General features: G+C 37.4%; 4 protein-coding genes across 8 annotated transcripts; all 4 read left to right on the top strand.

Moving 5' to 3' along the window:
* Positions 1-393: 393 nt before the first annotated feature.
* NAP12 (non-intrinsic ABC protein 12) lies at positions 394-8,748 on the top strand. Its single transcript, XM_068483934.2, has 14 exons — positions 394-1,028; positions 1,127-1,203; positions 1,461-1,727; positions 2,299-2,362; positions 2,441-2,587; positions 2,794-2,828; positions 3,324-3,397; positions 3,847-4,757; positions 5,711-6,007; positions 6,424-6,888; positions 7,326-7,474; positions 7,584-7,873; positions 7,966-8,099; positions 8,281-8,748. The coding sequence occupies exons 1-14, from the start codon at positions 796-798 to the stop codon at positions 8,435-8,437; spliced, it is 3,300 nt and encodes a 1,099-aa protein (XP_068340035.2). The 5' UTR covers positions 394-795; the 3' UTR covers positions 8,438-8,748.
* Positions 8,749-9,735: 987 nt separating this feature from the next.
* On the top strand, positions 9,736-12,473 carry LOC137745195 (Translin family protein). 2 transcript variants are annotated; one of them, XM_068485103.2, is made up of 7 exons: positions 9,736-10,177; positions 10,275-10,371; positions 10,456-10,571; positions 11,206-11,250; positions 11,565-11,590; positions 11,884-12,019; positions 12,143-12,473. In XM_068485103.2, the coding sequence occupies exons 1-7, from the start codon at positions 9,823-9,825 to the stop codon at positions 12,244-12,246; spliced, it is 879 nt and encodes a 292-aa protein (XP_068341204.2). In that variant the 5' UTR covers positions 9,736-9,822; the 3' UTR covers positions 12,247-12,473. The 2 variants fall into 2 exon arrangements, with proteins under 2 accessions (XP_068341204.2, XP_088538226.1); XM_088682100.1 differs by having other exon boundaries at positions 9,755-10,177; positions 10,272-10,371.
* Positions 12,474-15,322: 2,849 nt separating this feature from the next.
* Positions 15,323-20,200, top strand: TRFL8 (TRF-like 8). 4 transcript variants are annotated; one of them, XM_068484780.2, is made up of 9 exons: positions 15,323-15,685; positions 16,441-16,520; positions 16,847-17,036; positions 17,485-17,537; positions 17,745-17,835; positions 17,933-18,540; positions 19,107-19,358; positions 19,587-19,640; positions 19,733-20,200. In XM_068484780.2, the coding sequence occupies exons 2-9, from the start codon at positions 16,467-16,469 to the stop codon at positions 19,907-19,909; spliced, it is 1,479 nt and encodes a 492-aa protein (XP_068340881.2). In that variant the 5' UTR covers positions 15,323-15,685; positions 16,441-16,466; the 3' UTR covers positions 19,910-20,200. The 4 variants fall into 4 exon arrangements, with proteins under 4 accessions (XP_068340881.2, XP_068340880.2, XP_088537396.1 ...); XM_068484779.2 differs by having other exon boundaries at positions 16,847-17,039; XM_088681270.1 differs by having other exon boundaries at positions 15,340-15,685; positions 16,944-17,039.
* Positions 20,201-21,903: 1,703 nt separating this feature from the next.
* LOC137744373 (expansin-A9-like) lies at positions 21,904-23,048 on the top strand. The gene is made up of 2 exons (XM_068484203.2): positions 21,904-22,424; positions 22,640-23,048. Exons 1-2 carry the CDS (start codon positions 21,904-21,906, stop codon positions 22,947-22,949), a joined length of 831 nt encoding a protein of 276 aa, XP_068340304.2. The 3' UTR covers positions 22,950-23,048.
* The last annotated feature ends 2,103 nt before the right edge of the window (positions 23,049-25,151 follow it).

The following is a 25,151-nucleotide window of genomic DNA, read 5'->3' as shown; positions in this document are numbered from 1 at the left end:
GTGTGACACATAGAGAAAGAAGAAATATGTATAATTGTGAGAGTGCGTTCTATTCCACGCCATTGTGCCTTATTTATAGTAGTAGAGAAGGTTAATTTATTACCCTAATATAATTACAACTATAATAGGATATTAACTACTAAAGGAAATATTCAAAGATATTCCTAAATACACTAGGATTTACACAATTATATTCCTAATTTAATAGACTGCAAAAAGGAAATATACATATATATTTTTAATTGAATTTTCTTACTTCAAAATGTGGCCGCTGGCCACACATTCTCCCCGCCATTTCCTCAGCCCAATTTCCGGGCCGCCTCCAGAATTCACACGAAACCCTCTGCCCAAAATCATCTACCCTTTCTCAGTTCTTGTTCCTCTCGAGCCCCCTCCGCCACCTTCGTCTTCAGCCTCCATTCTTTCCCTTCTCTCACCTCCCAACGTTCCATTTTCCTTCACTTCCAAGCAACCCATTTGCTCCATTCTTTCTTCTGGGTCCGGGAAACCCAATTTTTTTTAGCGTAGATTACAATCCCATCTCCATTTTCATCCACCCATTTTCTCAAATTTGCTTCTTTCGCTCATCTGGGTTTGCAATTTGTTGCAGCATTGCATGATATGCTCGTTTGGTGAAGGTGTTTGCACTTGCGGGCAATGCTTCCACGGTCAATTCCCATGGACCGCTTGGGAATTTGATTTCCATTACAACTTGTTGTGTGTGTTGTTAGTAGGTAGAAGAATCTTGGACGGTTTTCTTACAATGTGCGATATGGGGTGCTCCAAGTTCTAGAAATGAGGGGATTGAGGATTAATGCCTGTTGGGTTCCCCATGTTTTTCTGTTTCTTATTGTTGTTTTGAACTTATTGCCTGGCACGCGTTGTGTGAACGGAGATGATTACAGTAGGACGAAAAGTGCTGCCGTGCTTTCTGAGGTTACACAGCTAATCTATAGCCGGCTTTCCATTGTCACTAGATATATTAGCACTAACCTGAAAAGTACTATGGGTTTCTGCATAAAGAATCTGTGAGTAAAACCCAATTTCCCTTTCCCTTTAGTTTGTTTCGTTGCTGTAACATTTCTGGTTTCATAAGCATAAGATTTTCTTTTTTTTTGGTTTTCAGGGATGAGGATTGGAATACAGCATTCAATTTTTCGGGAAAGCTGGAATTCTTGAGCGAGTGCATTAAGCAGACGGATGGTATGAGCTTCGGTCGATTCTGAAATTTTGTTTTTTGTTTGGTTTGTTTTCATATAGCCATTATCATTAGAGAAAGGGGCCCTCAGTCCTAATGGTGTGACCGCCACGGTTTATTTGTACAACCCGTATTCGTTCTAATGATATGATAGCATGCTACATTCTTGTTTTCTATTCTCCTGGATAGCTAGTTTTCAAATGTTTTTGTATAGCTTACACCTCATTAAAGTTCCTAATGAAAGATGTGATTCAATCACCAGGAGATGTCACTGATCGAATATGTACAGCAGGGGAAATACAGTTATATTTCAAGAGTTTCATAGCGAGTGAGCTGAAACGTTCCAACTACTTAAAACCAAACAAGAACTGCAATTTGAGCTCGTGGGCTTCCGGATGTGAACCTGGTTGGGGCTGTAGAGTCGGCCAGAAGGTTGACCTCAAAGTAATGGACTTGCCACCTAGAACTCGTGATTGTCAGCCTTGTTGTTCAGGGTTCTTCTGCCCCGAGGGCCTTACTTGTATGATACGTAAGTACGTGATAATGCTTGTATTTCCGTTAGTAGGAGAGTTGGCCCATAATATGGTCCAAAGAGTTTAGTGTTATTGATTTCTATTCATACTCTTGAGCATCTTATTCATTCTATGAGGCTGATGCTTAACTTTTTTTTTCCGGTGACACCTTTAATTTTGATATCCATTTTGTCATTTTCTTAATCTCATGCGTATTGGATCGACTATAGGGTTTTCATTAAGTAACAAGGCTCGTTTCTTGTTTGAGAGGACTAGAAGTGTTGGTGCTATAGATGTCTTGCCACATGATCATTGTTTGAGTCCAAAATCATATTACATCATAACATTGGATATGTACCTGTATGATTATTGAACAAGTGAGATGAAAATCATGAAAATGTTAGCTTATGATTTTTAAGTTCAGAAAAAAATTTATTGATCAACAATCAGAAACATACATGTAAAGATACTCTTGACTGTATGGCAAATTTTCTCAGTCCACATAATTTTGCTGATTTGAAAGTGCATGATGTATTGATGATATTGAGCGAAACCTAACTCATTTTTTTTTTTTTTTTGCAAATGAAGCTTGTCCTTTAGGTTCTTTCTGTCCCCGTGCAAAGCTGAATCAAACGACTGGATTATGTGATCCGTGAGTCATATCCTAGTCTTGACAGCCTTTTTTTCCTAACCTATTAGTCAATACTAATTCAGTATTAATTGATTGCAGATATAGTTACCAGATACCAGCAGGAGAACCAAATCATACGTGTGGTGGTGCAGATATGTGGAATGCTTTTGAACTTAAAAATGATATTTTCTGCTCAGCTGGATCACACTGTCCATCTCCTATTCGTAAATACATTTGCAGTAGCGGGTATTGATTCTCATCTGGAAGCTCAAATAATTTACCTACTTGTTTGCGGCTTGCTACTGACTGCAAGATAATAAACCATGAGCTTACAGTCGTTCTGAAATAAATCTAGTCCGTCTTGGTGCAGGTGCATGATTTAAGAAAATAGGCAACTTATTGCGCTCAGCATCTTTTTTTTTAACTAAGATTGTGTTCTCATGCAATTTCAGGTTTTACTGCAGGGTGGGTGCAACTGCTCAACAATGTAAGTTTTGTTATGTTTTCCATGTATAGCTTTTTAGTGATTTAGAGACATGCTGTTTTCCAGCAAGTAACAGTAAAATACCCTTTCCTTTCCGCTTCTGCTTCATTTCATGAGTTTGGGTGTTAGATTGGAGCTGTCACTTTCCCCAATATTTATTGGTTATGTTGGTTGACAATATAGTCTTCGAATGAGCAAATTTTGCTCCCTTTCTCTGATACTGTGCTTCTTAGCGTCAAATTTTAAACAGAGTTGATCCTTTTATATAAGTTTTGCAATATTAGGTGCTTGAATAAAATACAGGAAGAGTTGGTTACCATTTTCTGATGAATGCAATAAAATGGGTTACTTGCATTGTAAATATCTCAGTATCAACATGTTATTTCTTTTGACCATAACCCTGCAAAATCATTACGTGTTCACAAGGACGTTATCCTTCGTACTTCTATTTTTTAGGTGGTCGGATATATATTATTGATATCAATTGACTATTTACAGCATGCTTGAAGCTGACTGCTTGTGGTCGAGGCACTGCAAACCAGAAGATACATGCTTATGGGATCATCCTCATTGTAAGTGTTTACTACATAATCTTAGATGAAAATTTGTAAAATAAAATATAAGCTATTTTGGTGTAGTTTATTGTATCAGCAAGTGAAGTATTAGGTGTGGGCCTTGTGGCTTTCAATTTCGGTTTAGGCAGTTCATATTTTAATTTTTTCATTCATAGAGAAATTAGACAAGTCCAAAACTATTAAAACATCCAATTTTAGTGAAGAAAGTAGACGAAAAGAAACACTAAAATAAGCACCATTTAATCTAACTGTCATATGGTTTCCCATTTTGGGTGATCTTTTGTTGAGATAATCTTTGAGGAAAGACATAAAACTACAGTTTGGATTGTTGAAAAGGGTGTCAAATAAGCTTATTTGGGAGATCTCTCAACCGAAGCTCACTGCATACACACGTATATTTATATAAATTGGGCTAATTGATCAATCAGATTCACTTGACTGTGTAGGTTTTACTGAGTCTTGTGCTGCTCATTGTTTATAACTGTTCTGATCATGTTCTTGCCATTCGAGAAAAAAGAGCGGCTAAGACCAGGGAAGCTGCAGCAAGACATGCACGAGAAACTGCACAAGCACGCGAAAGATGGAAATCTACAAGAAATCTAGTCAAGAAGCGCAAAGTGGGATTGCAAGAGCAGATGTCTCGTGCATTTTCTCGCAAAAAATCTGTAAGGGGCCAATCAGAGCCACTGAAGGTTTTAGGCCAAGAGACATCATTACCACCTAAGATACCAGGTACACTAAGCGGCGAGCAGACATCAGCAGCTGCTTCAAAAGAAAAGAAAAAGGAACCTAGCAACCTTACGAAAATGATACAATCCTTTGAGGATGATCCAAATGGTAATGAAGGTTTTGATCTACAGATTGGAGATAAAAATATTAAAAAACAAGTACCAAATGTAAAAAACCTGCATACTCACAGTCAAATTTTCAAGTATGCGTATGGGCAACTTGAGAAGGAGAAAGCTATGCAACAACCAAGCAACTTAACCTTCACAGGACTAATCCAAATGGCCACCGATACTGAAGTGAAGACCCGTCCTGTGATTGAAGTAGATTTCAAAGATTTAACTCTCACACTGAAAGGAAAAGAAAAAACTCTTTTGAGGTGTGTAACCGGGAAACTTTTGCCTGGTCGAGTTTCAGCAGTCATGGGTCCTTCAGGGGCTGGGAAAACAACATTCCTTTCAGCATTGTCAGGAAAAGTAACTGGATGCACTGTGACAGGCTCAATTCTTATAAATGGAAAATCCGAACCAATGCATTCATATAAGAAAATCATTGGTTTTGTGCCTCAAGATGATATTGTGCATGGAAACTTGACTGTGGAGGAGAATCTCCGATTCAGTGCAAGGTGCAGGTATGTAACTCACAAGTTTGAGCAGCAGTTCAGCTCAATTTTTGAATTATGTCCTTTTTCATACTTTTGTTATATGTGGAATTTTATTATTGCTAATGAATAAGTATCATTATGGTCATTAATTATTACACATCCTCACATTTTAATACATATCTGTATTTTCATTAGCCATTAATTCCATAGTATTTCATGGCAGTTTATAAGATGCGGATTGAGCATAAATGGTAGTCAAAACCTACTAGCACAATATTTAGCACTAAATTTTGTACTAATTAAAATCTGTTACATGATACTCTTTTGAATTGAAAATCATGGTGTATTTATATTGAGGCACTTTTAGTATCCTTAGATACCAGTGTGCTCCTATTACGGATGAGGTTCTGGTTTCCATATGACCCATTTTTTATTTCATCACTTCATTGGTTATTTCATTCATCATGCTTGAAGAACACATATTTTCTCGTATCTTCATCATAGAAATTCCTTGAATTTATTTTATTGACGAATATATTTTATGGTTGTTCCTCATTTAATCCTTTAACAGACTTCTACATGCTGGCTAAGGCTTAGTGTTGATAGTCCATGTTCTTTTCTCGTTTCACATACAATTTTCTCATTGTACAAAAGACTAATCACAATTGAATGAAAAAAAAAAAAAGAAAAAAAAAAAAAGAGAGGCTACTGTTAAAAGATAACCAATGCACGCAGGACATGAAAGGCCTCAGGTCGTACGCAATGCTTTTGAGGCTACTATTTTGATTAAACTCTTTACTCATATTTTAACTTCCTATCCCATACTAACCAAAATTTTTTATTGTAATTGATTATGTCTGGCCACTAATTCTTAACTCTAATATGTAAGTTTTGTGTTGATTGGACTGGTATCAGTAATTTTGTTTTGCTTTATTCTGATTCCTATTATATCCTTGTTGCTGGACTCCTTGATACTGCAGGCTATCTGCAAACATGCCAAAACCTGATAAAGTCCTGGTTGTTGAAAGAGTTATTGAGTCCTTGGGACTACAGTCAGTGAGAGACTCTTTGGTTGGTACTGTGGAGAAACGAGGAGTCTCTGGAGGTCAAAGAAAACGTGTAAATGTTGGCATAGAGATGGTCATGGAACCTTCATTGTTGATCTTGGATGAGCCTACGACTGGTTTGGACAGTGCATCTTCCCAGTTACTTCTTAAAGCACTTCGACGTGAATCTCGGGAAGGGGTCAACATCTGCATGGTAGTTCACCAACCAAGGTATGCTCTCTCTAAGATTTCACCGCATAACATAAGGTTTGAGGTATAGCAACCATAATTTATTACCATACGATGTGGCAGTCGATGTGTTTATGATAACTGGTCGAAATAATTAATGTAATTATATACATCAACTATCACATCACATGGTCTGCGAGTAAATAGTCCCTTTATCATGTTCCCAAAAACAATCAATTACCACATCAAGTGGTCATAAAATATGTCCTTTTATCATTTTCCCAAAGAGAAATGAACTAGAGTATCCTATTTCTTTCTCTTGAAAGTTCGTGATGAAAAGCATGTAATTATTAATTGCCAGGTTAAAGGATAAAAGGCCGTTTTTTATTTGCTATTTTTTTTTAATTCTTATTGTAAATCTTTTGTATCTTATTGATTTAAGGTGTTTGTCCTTTTAGCTATGCCTTATTCAGGATGTTTGATGATTTCATTCTTCTAGCCAAAGGAGGTTTTGTTGTATATCATGGATCTGTAAAGAAAGTTGAAGAATATTTTGCTGGCATCGGAATTGATGTACCAGAACGTGTTAATCCTCCCGACCACTTCATTGACATTTTGGAGGGAATAGTAAAACCAAGCTCAGGTGTGAAACATGAAGAACTTCCTGTTAGGTGGATGCTTCATAATGGGTACCCGGTACCTGAAGATATGCTGCATTATCTTGATGGTATTGCTGCAAGTTCAGCTGGCCCAAAACCTGTAATGAAAAGAGATCAATCTTTTGCTGCAGATATGTGGAAGGATGTCAAGTCTAGTGTTGAGGTGAAAAAAGATCACCTACAACACAACTTCTTCACGTCTAAGGATTTATCCAACCGAGTTACTCCTGGTGTGGTTCGGCAGTACAGATATTTTGTAGGGAGGTATAGCATCCATTTTTAAAGTTTCTTTTTTTTACATGCATAAGCTTCCATATTCTGTCTATTTTTTTTTTGGTGTTGCTGCATAATTGAAGGTACCTTACATTCCTCAGAAGCATGACGAGGTTTTCTAGTTTTCCCCGAAACATTGTGAATTGAAAAGACTGGCCAGTGTTTCACCATCCAGGGCGACACGTTTATCTTTCAGTTTTTTCTGGAAATTCTGGAAAACCTCGAGTTGAAAAGGGCATTCTTTGATCATTTTTCAGCTTCATATTAGTACTCATTTGAGCCTTGCATAAATATCTGTTAAGATGGTCCCTATTGAAGTTGAAACTGCAATCATGTCTGAAAAAGTATAATTGGTTGTCCTTTGGCTGTTAAAGTCTATGGACCGTTTTTAGTTTTAGCCTGAAATTCTTATAGGTAGTTTCTCTCAGGGTTGGTAAGCAGAGACTACGAGATGCTCAAATGCTGGCCGCTGATTACCTGATTCTATTACTCGCTGGAGCCATCTTAGGGACTCTTGGTAAAGTGAAGGATGAAACGTTTGGGGCCCATGGCTACATGTATACTGTCATTGCTGTTTGTAAGTTACAAACCGTTGGATAACTGTAACTTGCTGTTTCTTCGACTAGACAATTTTCTTATTGTCGGTCTTTGCTCATTTCTTATCATCTTAATTTTTTTTATTGCAGCACTGCTGTGCAAAATTTCAGCATTGAGAACCTTTTCTCTGGACAAATTACAGTACTGGAGAGAGAGTTCATCCGGGATCAGCAGTCTGGCTCATTTTCTGTCCAAAGACACATTGGACCATTTCAATACAATCGTCAAGCCATTGGTTTATCTATCCATGTTCTACTTCTTTAACAACCCAAGGTCATCCTTTCAGGACAATTACGTTGTTTTGCTTTGCCTTGTCTACTGTGTGACGGGCATAGCTTATGCAATTGCCATCTACCTTGATCCTAGTCCTGCCCAACTGGTATAAACTGTAACATCAAGTTTACACATGTAAATTTTACATTTCCTCAAAAGCTAATCAATTCTGTTTTCTCGTCCTCGGCTCATCTGCAGTGGTCCGTGCTTCTTCCTGTTGTTTCAACCCTCATTGCAAACCAAGCGAAAGATAATTTATTAGCGAAGCATGTAGCAAATTTTTGCTACACAAAGTGGGCACTAGAAGCTTTTTTCATTGCAAATGCTGAAAGGTTTGTTCCGATCCTTCCTCCTCTTTGTCGTGGTAGTTAGCATGGTAACTTATGAATGCAGACTCACTTACTAATCGACATCCACACGTCACTTGGTGCACACACATTTGTTCCATGCAACGCCCAACAATTTTGCAAGTTTTCTCCTTCCTCTTTCTTATTTTGCTCGTTTCTTGATCAGGTACTCGGGGGTGTGGCTGATCACTCGCTGCACCGCATTATCAAAACGAGGCTTCAACCTCGATGATTGGACACTTTGTCTGTTCGTCCTCATCGCCATTGGCGTGCTTAGTCGTATACTGGCTTTCATTCTGATGGTGACTTTCCAAAAGAAGTAGCGTTTTTGTGCAGAAGTCAAATTTCAATAGCCTTGTAATTTGTATGATGGTCACTGATCAGAAGTGAAGCCAAACATGTTTAGCAACAGGAATTGAAGGCAGGGTAACAGTGTGATCAGAAAATGCTCATATCTACAAGGTTAGAGATTAGAGAACCTCACACTTTCGCTTTATTTTGTACAAAACAGGAACACTTAAGTTTACTTTGATGTCTATACATATTCATATATTATTACCAAATTTTCATGAAGATTAAACCTATTTGTACAAATGAGTCATTGAAGTTTATTATAGAAACATTATAAAAACCAGTCTTGTGTGCATTTTGATTCGAGAGCCAATGGAAAGATACAAATTAGTGATGTGGAAATCACATTTACATCTCATTTTACATTTTCGGGACATGTGAATGTTTGTTTTACATCTTATTTATACTTCTCTCTTTGTTTGGTGGGGTTCACCTCCAAAAGATATAAAGGAAAATGCAAATTTATTGTGAAATGTGGTGTGAATGCCACACATGGGTTTGTGTAAGAAAGGTAACCAAAGTGGACTTTGACGAGCATTAGATGAAAATGTCATAGATAGGTGAAATATTTTCTTCTTTTATATAAGAAGTTATGGGATTAAACTCTTATAAATAGAGGCATATCTGTAACATCGTTACAACACACCAAATCAAAAGTGAAAAGCAATAATACCACCATCTCCTCCTCTCTTTATCTACATCTTTTGTGCGATACATTTTTTATTTACATCTTCTGCGCGAAGATGAATATTGTGCATTCCACCACTGGAGTGTTTTTTAAGCAACAAAAAAAATGTGAAATGCCCAAGGCATTTTGCATCTTCCATTAAAGATGCTTTAAGTAATCTAATCTAAATATAAGAAAAGAGAGAAAAGATTGGGTGCTCCAAGATCTGCGTTTTATCTGGCCGCTTGGCTAAAAGCCCATGTCAACTATTGTAGAGCAATTTCAAGGTTGAATCTTGGCATGTAGTATTATAGCACTCACAAATCCCAATCCGTCAACGGTCAGGATTTGCTCACGCCCCATGAGTAATAGTGCATAACATATATTTTCACATAAACTGTGACCACAATTATTACGTAAGATTATATCATATCGATTATCTACTTTTACTAACACAACGATACTCTACTATGAATTGGCCAAAATTTAAGTTCATGAGTCGATTCAAAATCTCTCGCTTACAAGCCTCTTGTTTTGATAAGCATAACGTCTATATATATATATATATATATATATATATATAATAATCAGAATCGTGAGTTTAAATTAAACTCAATTCCTACCAAAGCTCGCGCAACACGTATCCATGAACAGTAGAAAACCCCCCAACGAAGTAAATAGACCGAGACTATGAAGTCAGCGTTTCGAAGCGCCCACTCTTTCTTCCGCTCCCTAAACCCTAACCCTCACCTCACCTCGCTTCTCCTCCCTCTCCGTCTCACACTCCTCACCCCTCCCTCACCTCCTTCCCTGAGACCCCAAACATTTCCCTCCCTCTCCGCCACTCTCTCCTCCGCGTCGATGCCTGGCGGCGAACCCCTCACGCCTCCCCCGCTGGAGAAGCAGTTCGATGACTTCCGAGCTCAGCTCGAAGAGTCCGGGACCTTGCGCGAGCGCATTCGAGCTGTGGTTATGGAGATCGAGTCCACCACAAGGCTCATGCACTCCGGCCTCCTCCTAGTTCACCAGTCTCGCTCCACTCCCGGTAATCTCCTCGAATTTGCTTAATCGACTTGATCGAAATAATTAAGGCTAATGCGATGAGTAATATTCGTTATTTTGCGGTTTAATTTCGAAAGCAGAGGTTTTGGAGAAGCCGAAGGGACAGATTGGCGTGCTGAAGGAGCTCTACAATCGGCTCGCTGAAGTTGTGCGTGGTTCTCCTGGGCAGTACTATAGGTTAGTGACGGGGACATTGCTGGGAATTTTGAATTTTGGGTTGGTTTTTTGGGACTGGAATTGATGTGTTTTGTGTGGGTTTAGATATCATGGTGACTGGAGGACTGAGACGCAAACTGTGGTTTCACTGCTTGCGTTTATTCACTGGTTGGAGACAGGGACTCTTTTGTTGCACACTGAAGCTGAAGAAAAACTTGGATGTACGTTTCGACTCTCTGTCATTGTTCATGGTTATATATTTATTAGTTTGTATAATCTGAGCGGAATTTTGATGTTTCCCGCATCGTTTATATATGTAAGTATCAGCTTTGTGAAATCAATGCTTAATTTTGTTGACAAATGGATTTCAAACCAATGGATTGGGGTACTTAGAGAGCAGCCCATGTTCAGGTTTTTTCATCGATAAATTTAAAATTCAGGTTTCAGATTGATTTTAATCTGAGTATAAACTAGTGCATTGGCCATGCCAGACTAGGATTTTGCCCATTCCTCGTGCCATCGTACTAGTAATCTAGACCCGGATTAAGATCAATCTGTAACTTGATTTTTAAATAGTTGATGTTGGACCTCCCGGTTATGAAAAAACCTGATTAGCATCATTTTACAAACAAGTTGTCTTGTAATGAAAACCTGGGAGGTCCAACACCCGAACTTGGATCCATGACGAGTAGCAAGAGTGATTAGAATCTCCCAATATCTAATAAAGTATAAAACCTTGAGGCATGTTATGTAGTGACGTCAGTTACAAAATATGAGATCCATGACTGCCCATAATGTGTTTTGCTCAGTCTTTATTTTTTATTTTGTAATCTGATATAGCTACTAATTTTGCAGTGAACGATTCAGAATTTTGTCTGGATGTTGAAGACTATCTTGTTGGTGAGTGTTGTTAGATTTCTTTGTTCATGATTGCATTAGAGTTTCTATGGAACAAGCCAAACAGTTCATATTGCCATATGAGGTTTTGTGATCAATACGGACAGGCACAAGATTTCCTTTCATAAATATTTCACGGTTTCGTTACATTCTATGAACAACAGCAACATAAACACAAATTTATGATTCAAGTTAGCCTAGGTGCTCTTCTTATCTGCCCTTGTTTATATTATGTGTGTAGGTTGTCACCTTGCGTAACCTTTGTTGCTAATCTCTTTTAAATAGACACTGATATGGAAACTTTTCTTATATTACAGGTATTTGTTTCATGTCCAACGAATTGGTAAGAAGTTTTTGGAAATTACAAAGTCTTCTGTGCTTATTCAAACTAAGCCAAAGTGTTGGCATTGTTGTCTTGAGCTTGATTCCAGTAAAATGTTAGACATGATGAGAAAATACGACAGTGTTATACTTGAAGAGGCATATAGTTGAATACAGAGACGTAGAATGTAATTCTAGACAGATGCTGTTCATATAAGTAATCTGTGGGATATATTAGCTTATTGATTGTCGTATCTCAAGAAAATTTGATAAATTTGCACTTAAAGAGGCTCATTATTCTGTACATTGTTGCAGCCGAGGTACGTGGTTAACCAAGTGACTGCTGGGGACTATGACTGTCCAAGAAAGGTGCTTAAGTTTTTGACAGATCTTCATGCAGCCTTCCGTATGCTTAATCTCCGGAATGACTTTTTGCGCAAGAAATTTGATGGTATGCTACTCATTTTAAGCCTACTTATAGATTGTTGTGTTTTCCATTCAACCCTTGACAGACCTCATGATTTTTCAACATTTTTGCATCCCACTTTCATTAATCATTTCTCACATGCGGCAGGTATGAAGTATGACCTGAGAAGGGTTGAAGAAGTTCACTACGATGTTAAGATCAGAGGCTTGACAGCCAGTGGTGCTCCTGTAGAAGACCAAGGACCACCATAAATTGCAAAAGGTGTATACTTCCTCTTCGTTTTCCAGGGAGACAGATGGCCCAAGAGGAGGGTTTCGTGTCACATACTGCAGTCGAATTTGTAAGGCTTAGAATGGAGAATGGAAGAAAGGAAACTATAAACCAATGCCTTGCTTCTGGTGTCATGTTTTTTACTTCTGTGTAATCCGAAAACAATGAAACAACGTCGAGGAACAATGAAGGTTTAGATTTGAGAGTCCATCAGTGTGTTCAGTTTGTGAGTTCGTTTTTCCATACTCTTACCATCATGTGGAGAAGATCTTATGTGCAACCGAGTGTATATCCGTTATGCCTCTCTCCTCGCACAACATGTCACACACTGAATATATAGGCTCAATGAACATACACCTCGGTTGAACCCAAGATTTTACTCTTTTATTGGGCCAATGATGTTTCTTAGCAAGGACTGGGGACTCCTTTTCTGCCACAGCATATATTTTTGGAAATAAAGTGGCATTAAAACTGGTGGGCAATATGCTCCTCTTATTGTAGTTTTGTAGGACCGGATCGAGCAACAAAGGCAACCATTGCATATACAATGTGCAACTTGACCACATGTCGGTGTAATATATTTCATCACTTGTCGCATCCCAAGATTTTTGATCATTTGTGCCAAAAACATATCGTAAGGGGTACTCTGATTGAGAGGTCTTGCCTATCGCCATCCATCCCAATTTAGCCAGCCTGGTTCACTTTTTGGGCATCAATTGTCAAAGTTTATTAAGGGTAAAGGGTTATTTTGACTCTATCTTTCGGACCGACTACAATGTTAACATATATTTAATACAATTACTATCTGATGGTCAGAATAATTCATGTGAATAAAATTTAATACAATCACCATCCGATTGTCGAGATGATCATTATATTAGATATATGTTAATATTGTAGTTAAATTTCTAATGCTTCATTTTGATGAGAGAAATAAACTTAAAATTTGGTTAAAAGTCAAAATTTATAAATTAACATGCTCCATTTCTCTTGTTTGAATTTATAAACATAAAAATTTAGAATTTCATGTGCAAAAAAAAAAAAAAAATTGGAATTTTGGATATCCAATTTCCAAATTTAAATTTCATGTAAAGTTGTCATTTATGAATTTTCACAAGTGAGAGTTAAAAAAAAATAAAAATCAACCATGAGTGTCTATCACTATCACTCCTACCACCACCCATCATAACTGCCGCCGCCACTACCATCTACCATAGTCACTGCCGCCGCCGCTGCCACCCACCATCATGCCACTGCCACCAGTATCACCCACTGTCACTGTTGCTGCCACCACTATCCACCACCTCCACTAGTATTTCCTAACTATTATCCCTCACATATATATACATACATTAATGACTCTAGATACACATTAAGTTCCATATTTGAGTTTTCTAATTCTTTTAGGTTAGCCAAATAAGAAAATTCATAAATTCTTAAAAATATATTTTTATCATTTCAAATTCCATCATTTTAGAATTTCTTTGAAATCCTAAATTTCCTCATCCAAATATAGTGTAACATTTATATACGTTGTCTAACTCGGACATGCATTTAATAAGAGTAAAAAATAAAATTCACTCTTGACTTCCTATGCGTTTTCTAACTTTGGTTGCCTATGCGTTTAATATGCGTTTTTTTAACTCTTGATTGCCTATGCGTTTTTTGACTCCGACTTCCTATGCGTTTATATGTGTTTATTCACTCTTGATTGCCTATACGTTTTTTGACTATGACTTCCTATGCGTTTTCTGACTTCCTATGCGTTTATATGTGTTTATTCACTCTTGACTGTCTATATGTTTTTTGACTCTGACTTCCTATGCGTTTATATGTGTTTATTCACTCTTGATTGCCTATGCGTTTTTTGACTCCGACTTCTTATGCGTTTTATGACTTCCTGTGCGTTTATATCTGTTTATTCACTCTTGATTGCCTATACGTTTTTTGACTCTGACTTCCTATGCGTTTTCTGACTTCCTGTGCGTTTATATGTGTTTATTCACTCTTGACTGCCTATGCGTTTTTTGACTTCGACTTCCTATGCGTTTTCTGACTTCCTGTGCGTTTATATGTGTTTATTCACTCTTGATTGTCTATGCGTTTTTTGACTCCGACTTCCTATGCGTTTATATGTGTTTATTCACTCTTGATTGCCTATGCGTTTTTTGACTCCGACTTCTTATGCGTTTTCTGACTTCCTATGCGTTTATATGTGTTTATTCACTCTTGACTGCCTATGCGTTTCTTGACTCTGACTTCCTATGTGTTATATGCGTTTTTTTCACTCTTGATTGCCTATGTGTTTTTTACTTTGAATTCCTATGCATTTGACATGCGTTTTTTGACTCCGACTTCCTATGCGTTTATATGCGTTTTTTTTTCACTCTTGATTGCGTATGCCTTTTTTACTCCAACTTCCTATGCGTTCGATATGCATTTTTTTAGTATTGGCTGCCTATCCGTTTTTTGACTTTGACATCCTATGTGTTTACTAACACATATAAAATCAAAGTTATAAGGCACTTAATTTAGAATTCATAATCTAATTCTTCAAAATAAAGTACGTAAACGCATAATAAATGGTTTCCAGTAAGTAGAAAGTAAAGGAAAATTGACATCGATTTTTTATACAGGTAAATTCAAGAATTGAAATGTTAACAAGACTCAAAATGGAACTTTGCTACTTCATATTTTTGTCATAATATTTTATAATATTAGCACAAAAATTAACGTTAAATTATGAAGTAATAAATAATCTGTAAATAGTCCATTTTAAGATAATCTCCTTGTTATTTATCGTCCAACAAATTTAGACTTGGTGACATTTTACTCACATTAATTTTTGAAGTTTGCTGCCAACAATTGATACTTTGAGCATAATAATTTGACATAAAAAAAAAAAAAAAAATTAAATGACAGGCTTTCACATGTTTCATAACGTAGTCAAACTAGTCATAACGTGGATGACCACGATCGCCAACAACCCATTTAATTGTCGTCCACGTGTCCCCGTCGGCTGCAGCCGGAGTCCAAAAGCAGCACCTCTCTGCCTTCTGGGCACTACTACTTTTGTAGTACCAGAGTAAAACTTGAAAAGACGAACAAAAATCGAAAATGCCGAAAAGGCCCCTATTTCACACTCATACATTATTCATCTTTTCATTACTTCCCTCTATCTCCTCCTATAGCTCCTCCATCTCTTGCTGTCGCATCTGAGGAGTTTCGGTTTCCAATCGTTCGCACGGATTCCTCTCTCTCTCTCTCTCTCTCTCTAACTGCCTCTCACTCTAAGGTCAGATCTCGTTCTCTCCGCTCTGCTCTCTAACTTCTGTTAGATCTTCGTTACTTTGTATCGTCGGTGAGATCGCAGATCCGCCAAGCTTTGAGCTCGCTAGGGTTTCCATGCTCATTGATGAGGTACTGTTTGCATTTCAACTTTTCTGATCCGCTTTTTACTTTCTGTTTGGTTGCCGAGAAAACGAAGCAGGAATACTAAAACATCAATTTTGCTTTCATTTTTTTAATTATTATTTTTAAATGCGTTAGCTCAGCTCAAGTAAAGAGCTAGCTGCGTGCTGTAGTGTATATTACTCAACCTGATATTTCGTTTTTTTAATTTTTAATTTATTAATTCAGATAAATAATGAATAACCTATAGAAATCATTTAAATATATTTCGATTTATTTTATCTAAATAACTAGTATTAGTCTGCATCGTGTAGATTCTTATTTGCATTGGTACTACTACTACTGTATACCTTTCATTTTTTTTTTTTTGTAATTTGTCTATAAGCTGGTGCTAATGCAGTAATCAATAGTATAAAACCCTAAAATTGGACCTTTAACACGATTATGTTCTTCTCCAGAAGTTCATTAGTGTTCATGCAATTGTAAGTTTAGAGTGAAGGAGAATGATTTCATTTTTTCGTAACAGAATTCGTACCGGTGGCAACAACCACTTGTATGGTTGTTTTTGGTGGTTGAATTTAAAAGAATGTTAAGGAGACTGAAGTTATGAATTGAAATGCGAAATTGCGATGTGTGGTAGTTTAGAATAGTTACTTAGATAATTTCTGTTGTTGTATTGTTGTACTCTGTTGATTAACGGAATCTGCACAATTTGTCTATCTTGGTTGTTGTACAATTAAACTCGTGAATGCTTGAAACTGCAGGATCAGTTTTAGAAGCATGATATGAAATGGATCATGAAGAACACGTACGTAAGAAGTTCGTCAACATGAAATCCCAAAGGGTGAGTAGTTAACAGTGTTTCTTGAAACTACTATATTATCATGCTTCTTCATGTATTTATTCAGGAAAAGAATGACTCAAAATACAAACACGATCTGTTCTCCACTATGCTATGGCCCAGTAGGCTTTCACGAAATAGGATTTTCCGTCCTTTTTTAAATTCTTGAACTACTAGGCATCTTAGTTGCTTTTCCTTTTGCTACTGTATTCACAACAGTTATTGATTAATAGTTGTTGCTAAGTCTTAGTAATTGAAATTACTCCCCCCTTTAGTTCCTTGAGTGGGATTGCCATTTGTACGATTTATTTTCTTCTGTTTTTTTACAGGTGAAAGTGGAAGATTCTTTTGGTCCTGCATTAGAAGATGAATCTGAAACTATTGAACATTTACTAGCAGAACCTAAAAGTGAATATGTTACTGTAGATGGCGTCTTATGTTTTGACAAGGAGAATGCAGAAAAGGGCTTGAACATGGAAGATTTTTCCTATGGATATGACTTTGGTCTTAATACATACAGTGGTAGTGCTACTAAATGCTACTTGTTTATGGTTCCAGCGCCCTTATTAGTTAAAAGTACAAAATTAACTCCTGCTAGGTTTTTTCCCCCTTTTGTTTGAAGCATAGGAAATATGAACACTTTAAACTTGTATTATTGGATTTCTTGACCTTTGATCCCTATAGTGAGATTCTTCTATCACTCAGGATGACACACTTGCTGAAAAACCAATATTAAATGGAAGAAAAAGATTCTATAAAGGGATTTTAACATTTTGACACCTGCGTGTAATGAAATCTTGTTTCTTTGATGATAAAATAGACACCAATTGATTTTAATTGAAATTGATGTCTAGTAATTGAATTCGAGTTGGGACTCTACAATGGTTTATTGGTTTCTATTTTTCAAATGTTTTTGGAATCGCTTCTGTTCTCAATCTAATTCTGTATATGTTCTGGTCTTTTTAAGGTGAGTTTCGTTCTGCTCATCCTCGGGGAAGACACGATGAATTAGAACTTGGAGTATGTATCTAACATTGTGTATAAATTTATATCATATCAGAGTTGTTCTGTACTCTTCTTTTTCTGAAATTAGCTCGCCTTCAAGTTTTATGCTGCATCATTTCTCTATATCACTTGATGTGACACTTGAAGGTGATGCTGGTTTGTTTAGACTGCTGAATTATTTGCATATGTGATTGCTGTTTTGATGAGATAGTGATTTAGTAGGTTCTTGATGGATTGCTGGATGAAGTTGATGAAGTGGAGGATATAGATGCAATAAATGGCCTTGCAAGCCCTTGCGATGATTATCTTCTAGGTGAAATTTTGTTAAAATTATCTTGTCATAATGACATTTATGGCGTGCTTTCTCTTTACTTTTGTGTTCTAATGATTCATTTCTTTCCTGAGTGCAGATATTGGATTTATAGGACAAGCTTCTCAACTGGGTTTTGGTCCTTGTGAAGGATCACGTTTAAGGAACTCAAGTTCTGCAAGTCAGTCGCCAGGATTAAGTGGTAGTAGTAACAGTGCTGTTGGGATATCTGAATCATCAACTGTGACTATTCAGGAATTTGAATGCAAGAATAGTTCTATTGACAAGGCAGTAACTCATGGGTCCCATGGTAACTTCAGGCAGAAGAAAAGACATCGAACACCAGTTGCCCATCCTGCTTCGATCAATTTACAAAATCTTGACGAGTTAGATAACGATGAAAAACCTTCAGTAAGTGGAATAGTGTCTGCTGCTTTTATTAAGGAGAAAAGACTACGTAAACCTACTCGAAGATACATTGAGGAATTTTTGGGCAAGAAGTCAAAAGATTCCAAGGGGAGGGAAGATTGTTCTGCTGTTACTGCTACAGAGAATGGACGATTGAAGGTCAGATCTCAGAATAAACCTCATCATCAGAGGCCTAGGACATTGGCATCAGTTCCTGAGGATGATTTAATTTCTGAAAACCAGACACTGGCTGAATTCAGGAAGCAAAGAACACGTCGAAAGAAATATGCATCAATTTCGGTAGGAAAATTTTCAGCCTTGCACATCTTTGCTACATTTAATTTGAAATTTCTAGATGAAAATTCCTCCCACTTCTTCGTCCTCTGTCTCTCTAGTTGTATGGTTCTTTCTCTCCCAAGTTTGCTTGAATTTGCCTTATCAGTTATCAGCAATTTCATCAAAGTGAAATTTAAGTATGATAGGTGGTCCATTAGGGTTTGTTGTCTCTGGATCACGTAGTTAAAAAAATGTGAGATTATTTGTGACCATTTGCAGATTGCTATGTATTTTTCATGTGGAACCAAACTATGGTCTACTATTCCTTTGTGCCTGTCAAATAGAATTGCGTTGGATGTGAGTCGCCTATTGATTTTTGCATCTGCAGATAGCTATGGTTGTTGCTTTCCACTGAAGGCTCAGCTGTTGTGATGTTCATCGACTTGAAAGAAAGAAAAAACGTAGAAATCAGAGTGAATTTATTTCTTCTCTATTTGAACAACTAGGATTGTCTGTAGTACTGTGATTTTTTTTGGGATCATGTAATGCCACAGTTTCAGAAGTTCAATTGTCGTCATTATTCTGCACAGATGCTTGAGTCAGATGAATCTGATGAGTCATACGAGTCCGATGAGCAACCTATAACATCCGAATCTGAAGATGACTCTGTGTCAAGAAAAAGATCAACAAAGCAAGATCGAAGGAAGCATCAAAGGATGTGGACTCCCTCTGAGGTGACGACATTGGTTGATGGTATTTCTCAATACGGAGTTGGACGATGGACAGATATAAAAAGGCTCCTATTTGCATCTTCTCCTTATCGCACACCACTAGATCTCAGGGTACATCACAGCTTTCCAATAATGGGAATAATATGCTCTCTGTTTGCACAGAAAATGGAGAGGGCCAGTTACCCAAGGCGCGGGGCCCCCTGAATTTGGGCAGGCTCTTTACAGTCCAATTTCTACTGGCTTTCTCCATTTTGTGTTCTACAGGAGAGGAGTTAGGTTTCAGTTAAACAGTTGTCTTTGCGTTTTAACTTCTAACATCAATGCTTTTGCACGCTGCAGGACAAATGGAGAAATATTTTAAGAAGGAGCTGTGGAAAGGAACTGAAGAACGAGGCTAGATTTCTATCTGTTTATACTTTAACATTTTAGGATGCAGAACCTGTCATGTAACCTAAACTTGTCTAGGTGTCGTTTGGCTACCACAGGTTGAGCAAAAGGAGATGCGTGCTTTACCGAAGTCGTTGGTGCCCCGTGTTCGTGAGCTGGCCACAGTCCATCCGTATCCCAGGCAGCGCGGCAAAAAGTTTGCCCCTCCCATACTTCCAATTGCCAGTAAAAGTGCATCATCTGACCATATCAGAAGGTATGTACGACGGAAGTAGAAGAAGCGTTTTTGAAGTTAAATATCACTGGTGCAGTAAATCAGTAGCCAGGAATGTACCGAAGTTTAGTTGTAAAGAGTGTTATAACATCAAGACAATTGATCCTCCAACAAATGATTACAGAATTCAGGCTCTCTGCAACAGTTGGGCCAAATTTTCTTTTGTAAGCGAGAGTTTTGTATTCGATGTTTTCACATTCCCGTTTACTTTCCTAGAAATTTACTTCGGGTAATATGAAAAACATGGCTCCATGCTGTGCCAGAAAATTATGATGTCTGCATTTTGTGGGTTTGATCAGGTCTTAGGTTTTATCTGCTCTAAATTTATCCAACTTTTCGTTTCTTCATAACAAGTGTATAGTAAATGCTTGCGGGTAGTTTTCAATACTCAGCAAGTGAAAGTTGAAAAACCATGAAAATGTCGGCAGAATGCTGCCAAAAAGCTACGGGCAGGAGCTTGCCTAAATCTTTTAAAATTTGCGGTAGGAACTACCGAAATTCTGAGTTATAGTTCGGCCAGGAGCGAGCTATTGAAACTTTTCGGACGAGATTTAGGATTTTTGCCAATTTCTTGAGGATTAGTGCAACATAAATTTAACCATGAAAATTTTGGGCGTGCTAATCAGATATGTTAATGGGACAAGAACTAAGTCATGATAAGATGAAAAACTAAAATCCGACTACGGTAGAGAAGCATAAACGATACCGCACTAGAAGTACAACACAATAGCCGGAGTTTTGTGATTGGATATGGCTAGGGTTTATTAGGTATGTTATCCTCATCATCAACCATACGTTTATCAAGAGAGATCATTCATAACGCACTATATGTATGCTGATGTCGTTGAAATTACTAAAACACTAAAAAATATAAAGTCTACCTCATGTGAAGCTTCTGGAATATCGATTTCATGTTCCATTCGTCAAAATAATTTTTCTCAATCAATGTGTTTATAGTTTTATTGATTAGGGTTTTGTTCTACAATGGAGGGTGGGAGTGGTTTTGAGAGTTGAAGAAGGTAAATAATCTTGGAATATACAAGTTAAAAGTGATTTGAAGTGTATTTAGATTGTTTTTTTTTTATAAACCTTCTGAGGTCCAGACTGTCATTATGTATTAGGGTATAAGTCATTTAATATTAAATATGAATTATTTTATAAGAAAAGACAAATAAATTATAAGAAATGTCCACGAGTACAACCAGTCTGCATACAATCAAATAAAAGAGCTCTATAGATTTAATATGGGTAAATCTCACATATTATTAAGGGTGAATCTCAGACTACACATGAAGGTTATTAGATTTAATAGTTCTATCCTTAATGATGGTTATTAGATTTAATTGTTCTATCCTTAATGACACATGACGTCCAGTCATTGTCCACATGTGCACCGCATCATCAGTTAATGGGAGACTTAACAGCCAGATTAACATATATGTATGAGACTGTCCCAAAATTAACACTTTCAGTATGACTAGGACGAAAAAAACTTCATGTACTAAATGTTGAAAACCACGAAATTTGAGGGTAGTAAATTGAAATTTACTCATAATAATATGTGAGGTACTAATAAAATGAGCCTACATAAATTTGAATTTGAGGACGTTATTGCCAGTCTCAACGTAAAGATGAGAGATCGAATATGAAGGATAACGGGTCACGGATGACCCAGTCTAGTCATTCTTATTTTCAGTTAAAAAAGAAGAGAAATGATGAAGTTATGAAGGAGAAATCATACAGATTGGTGTATAAAGTAAGATTTAAAAAATAATTTTGAGTTATGAGGACATCTCCAAGCAACGAACAGAGGGAGGAGTTACAACCATATACCATAATATAGGTTGTGTATTGCTGGCAATGGCATTTGAATGAGAGGTAGAGAGTAAATTACAAACAATCGGAACTGAAAAAATAACAACAATCTTGTACTATATAACATATACCTAACCAGCACAAGAATCTTCAAATTAAAAACAAAAGAAATTAATCACCATGACATTGCCTAATCTGCGAGCTCTTTTGGGTTCCTTGGCTGTCTTTCTTTTTGTGCTAGCTGACCATCTTCATGTGGTTGCTGCCAACCGCGGTCGGTTTGGAGTTCACCACCCCATAAAGCACCATAAGCCAAGGTTCACTGCTGGCCCTTGGAAGCAAGCTCATGCCACATTCTACGAAGGTGGCTCGGGAACGTTTGGCGGAGCTTGTGGTTACCACGACGTGGTTCAAGAAGGCTATGGCCTCGAGACAGTGGCTTTGAGCAATGCTTTGTTCAACAATGGGCTGTCATGTGGTGCATGCTATGAAATGAAGTGTGTGGATGAGCCGCAATGGTGCAAGCCAGGGAACCCTATTCTTACTGTTACTGCAACCAACAATTGCCCACCAAATTGGAATCAGGCTAGTGACAATGGAGGATGGTGCAATCCGCCACGCGAGCATTTCGATATAGCCAAGCCTGTGTTCCTCAACATTGCTGAGTACAAGGCGGGCATTATTCCTGTCGCGTACCGCAGGTGATTACATGCACATGCATGCATTGAATAGATAGAATGTTTGAATACTAATATTGTGAGACTAGCAATCTAAACCACACAATACAAACATATGAATTTAGATAGGCCATATTGAAAAGCATGATAACACGACATATAAGTATATTAATCACACGACAAGAGAATATTTCCCGTTGTAAGAAAGATTTTAATGATTGCTAGAAATTGTTTTGTAGGGTTCCATGCCAGAAGAAAGGGGGCATGCGATTGACAATAACCGGGAACCCTTATTTCAATGAAGTGTTGGTATGGAATGTGGGAGGAGCTGGGGACATCATCAGCGTGCAGGTGAAGGGCTCCGACAAGCTCAAATGGACGGCAATGAGTCAGATGTGGGGTCAGCGGTGGGTTACCGGTGCCAAGATGGTCGGTGAGTCACTGACCTTCCGAGTTGAAGCAAGTGATAAACGACACTCAACTTCATGGCATGTTGCGCCCAAGACTTGGCAGTTTGGCCAGACTTTTGAAGGCAAGAACTTCCGATAGATCAAAAGCACATCATCAGCTTCAATGCTTCGTGCATGTTGAAATCCTCCACACCATATTATTTGAACTAGTTTGGCTTATCATTACCAATGTATACAAACTAACCATGGAATTCTTGCCCGAACATGTAATAATAAAAACAAGGCACTCATATACACCTTACCACTTTTTCGTAAATTTCCTTCTTCAATATTTTTCTTGAGTGGCACTACAGTCTACACTCATCCGCCTCTCATATTTCTTCACCCACCTTATATTCATTTGTTATGAACATTTTCGCTAATAGGTGGTTGACTGTAAAATAAGACATGTGGTTGGAATTACATCATTCTTTTTTTTATTTTTTATGGTCAGACATATCATTGTTGGATCAATTGAAGATGATTATTTCTCAATATGCTTTTCTCTCATGCCTTTCTTCGTTCATGTTTCAATATTCTAGTGTCGTAGGGGCGTAGAGGAACCACACCAATCCATCCTGATTCCTTACAATTGTTCCTTGTGATGCAACGAAACAATGGCATTTAGGACGTCAAGACGCAGATGTGTGTGAGGTAAGTGTGAAAATCATCACCCTATTTTTAATCACCACCATAAACCCTCGAGATTTATTGGATTCTCATCTAACAAAAAACCCAGTTTTTGTACAAAAACAAAAACAAAAAACCATTTTTTGCTCCCCCCAAAAAAAAAAAAAAAAAAAAAAAAACCATTAGTCAGCGGATCCATAAAGAATGCTCATTCCAACAGTCATCTACCCTTCAATCTCAAAATACTGAAATTCTCATTTTATCAGATCATCAAATATAATTCCGAAATCATTTCCAGGGTTCTAAACCCCCTTAAATTTCACAAACGTATATTCTTAATTAGTGGGTCAGTCACCCCTTAATTTCTTAAACGTTGAAACTACGTCGCATTTGATTTCCTAAAAAGCATGTAGGCGATCTAAACATTCAATCTAGGTGTCACCACAAACACATAATTCAAATTTGAATCGTTGGTTCTTCAACCAAATTCAACCAAATACAAATTCATTCTTAAGTTCACATAAATAGATTGTGCCTCATTTCATTCAAAATTATCCAAAACTTGGAATGTGTCGGTTGACAATCTAGATCCAACCGTAAACACATAATTAAAATGCCAATCCACGATTTATTCAACCAAATTTACTCAAACACTTTTCCAAACAATCTCTCTTCATTTTTTTTTTCACTAGTTAATATCATTGAACTATGAGTGGCTTGATTTTAGAAAGGATATGTAGATCCCTTTCATTCTCATTTCTCGTAAGTAAATGTATTATGAGTTTTGTATTTCTTTATCCATTATTATGACATGAAACATTATAACATAGGAGCTCACAGAAAAAAAAAATTTGAACATGACTTATGTTTTGTTATATTGGAGAGAATCAAACACAGGATATTAGACTTTAAAACTGTAAAACTCGATTTCTTTCGGTCTACACAATCCCAAGTCTTTCCGTGCCTCCGCATTTCTACAGAAATATATACCATGTCTAGAGGCTACAATAGACTAACTAAACCCACCTTCAACTTATAACAAATTGATCACACCAAGGATCATACATTACTATTCACGTTAGATATTACCGTCTTACTTGTGACACCCTGGGTTGTTTTAGCGTGTGTTGAGTTCCACATCAATAAAGTACTAACTCGACAATGTACTAGCGTGTGTTGAATCCCACACCAGTTAAGTACTAGGTAGATATCACCAATTGTCACCCTCACCATCTCCACCATTTGGATCATTGTAATACTGCCTAGGTATGTTATGGTGGTTGGCCAAGCTGCTTCCGGGGTACTTAGCACTGTTCTTCTGCATGGCTTTTCCGCCTTCAACAGGGTGGTGCTGCGGCTGCTCTTGTCCATACGTTCCTTCCAACATAGCCCTCCTTGGCGCTGCCAAGCAAGAGCTGGCCATCATCACGACAAATAAAAGTGCCACCACCCTCATACTTTATAAGGTAATTAACAGCTAGAGCAGTGGATTTTGATCATAAACTGAGAAATAATCTTGTGGGTTGATGAGTGACTAGCTAGCAAAGAAGTTTGCTCATTATATAGAGGAAGGGGAAAAAGAGATTATGGGGATCTCCACTAAATTTGGGACAAGATTTAGTGGAATTTCATATTATTCAACTTCATATATTTTTAAATGTATCCATCTGTT

Source organism: Pyrus communis, chromosome 12, assembly GCF_041283825.1.
Source record: "Pyrus communis isolate YQ-2024b chromosome 12, ASM4128382v1, whole genome shotgun sequence".
In the NCBI taxonomy this organism is placed as follows: Eukaryota; Viridiplantae; Streptophyta; class Magnoliopsida; order Rosales; family Rosaceae; genus Pyrus; species Pyrus communis.
This window is presented reverse-complemented; position numbering and strand designations above follow the sequence as displayed.

Coding starts and splice junctions, on each gene's coding strand:
- NAP12 (XM_068483934.2), top strand. CDS start 796: ATGAGGGGATTGAGGATTAATGCCTGTTGGGTTCCCCATGTTTTTCTG. Junction 1,728..2,298: donor GGGCCTTACTTGTATGATAC/GTAAGTACGTGA, acceptor TTGCAAATGAAG/CTTGTCCTTTAGGTTCTTTC. Junction 4,758..5,710: donor CGATTCAGTGCAAGGTGCAG/GTATGTAACTCA, acceptor TTGATACTGCAG/GCTATCTGCAAACATGCCAA.
- LOC137745195 (XM_088682100.1), top strand. CDS start 9,823: ATGAAGTCAGCGTTTCGAAGCGCCCACTCTTTCTTCCGCTCCCTAAAC. Junction 10,178..10,271: donor CCAGTCTCGCTCCACTCCCG/GTAATCTCCTCG, acceptor TAATTTCGAAAG/CAGAGGTTTTGGAGAAGCCG. Junction 10,572..11,205: donor AGCTGAAGAAAAACTTGGAT/GTACGTTTCGAC, acceptor CTAATTTTGCAG/TGAACGATTCAGAATTTTGT.
- TRFL8 (XM_068484779.2), top strand. CDS start 16,467: ATGGATCATGAAGAACACGTACGTAAGAAGTTCGTCAACATGAAATCC. Junction 18,541..19,106: donor AGAAATATGCATCAATTTCG/GTAGGAAAATTT, acceptor TATTCTGCACAG/ATGCTTGAGTCAGATGAATC. Junction 19,359..19,586: donor GCACACCACTAGATCTCAGG/GTACATCACAGC, acceptor TGCACGCTGCAG/GACAAATGGAGAAATATTTT.
- LOC137744373 (XM_068484203.2), top strand. CDS start 21,904: ATGACATTGCCTAATCTGCGAGCTCTTTTGGGTTCCTTGGCTGTCTTT. Junction 22,425..22,639: donor ATTCCTGTCGCGTACCGCAG/GTGATTACATGC, acceptor ATTGTTTTGTAG/GGTTCCATGCCAGAAGAAAG.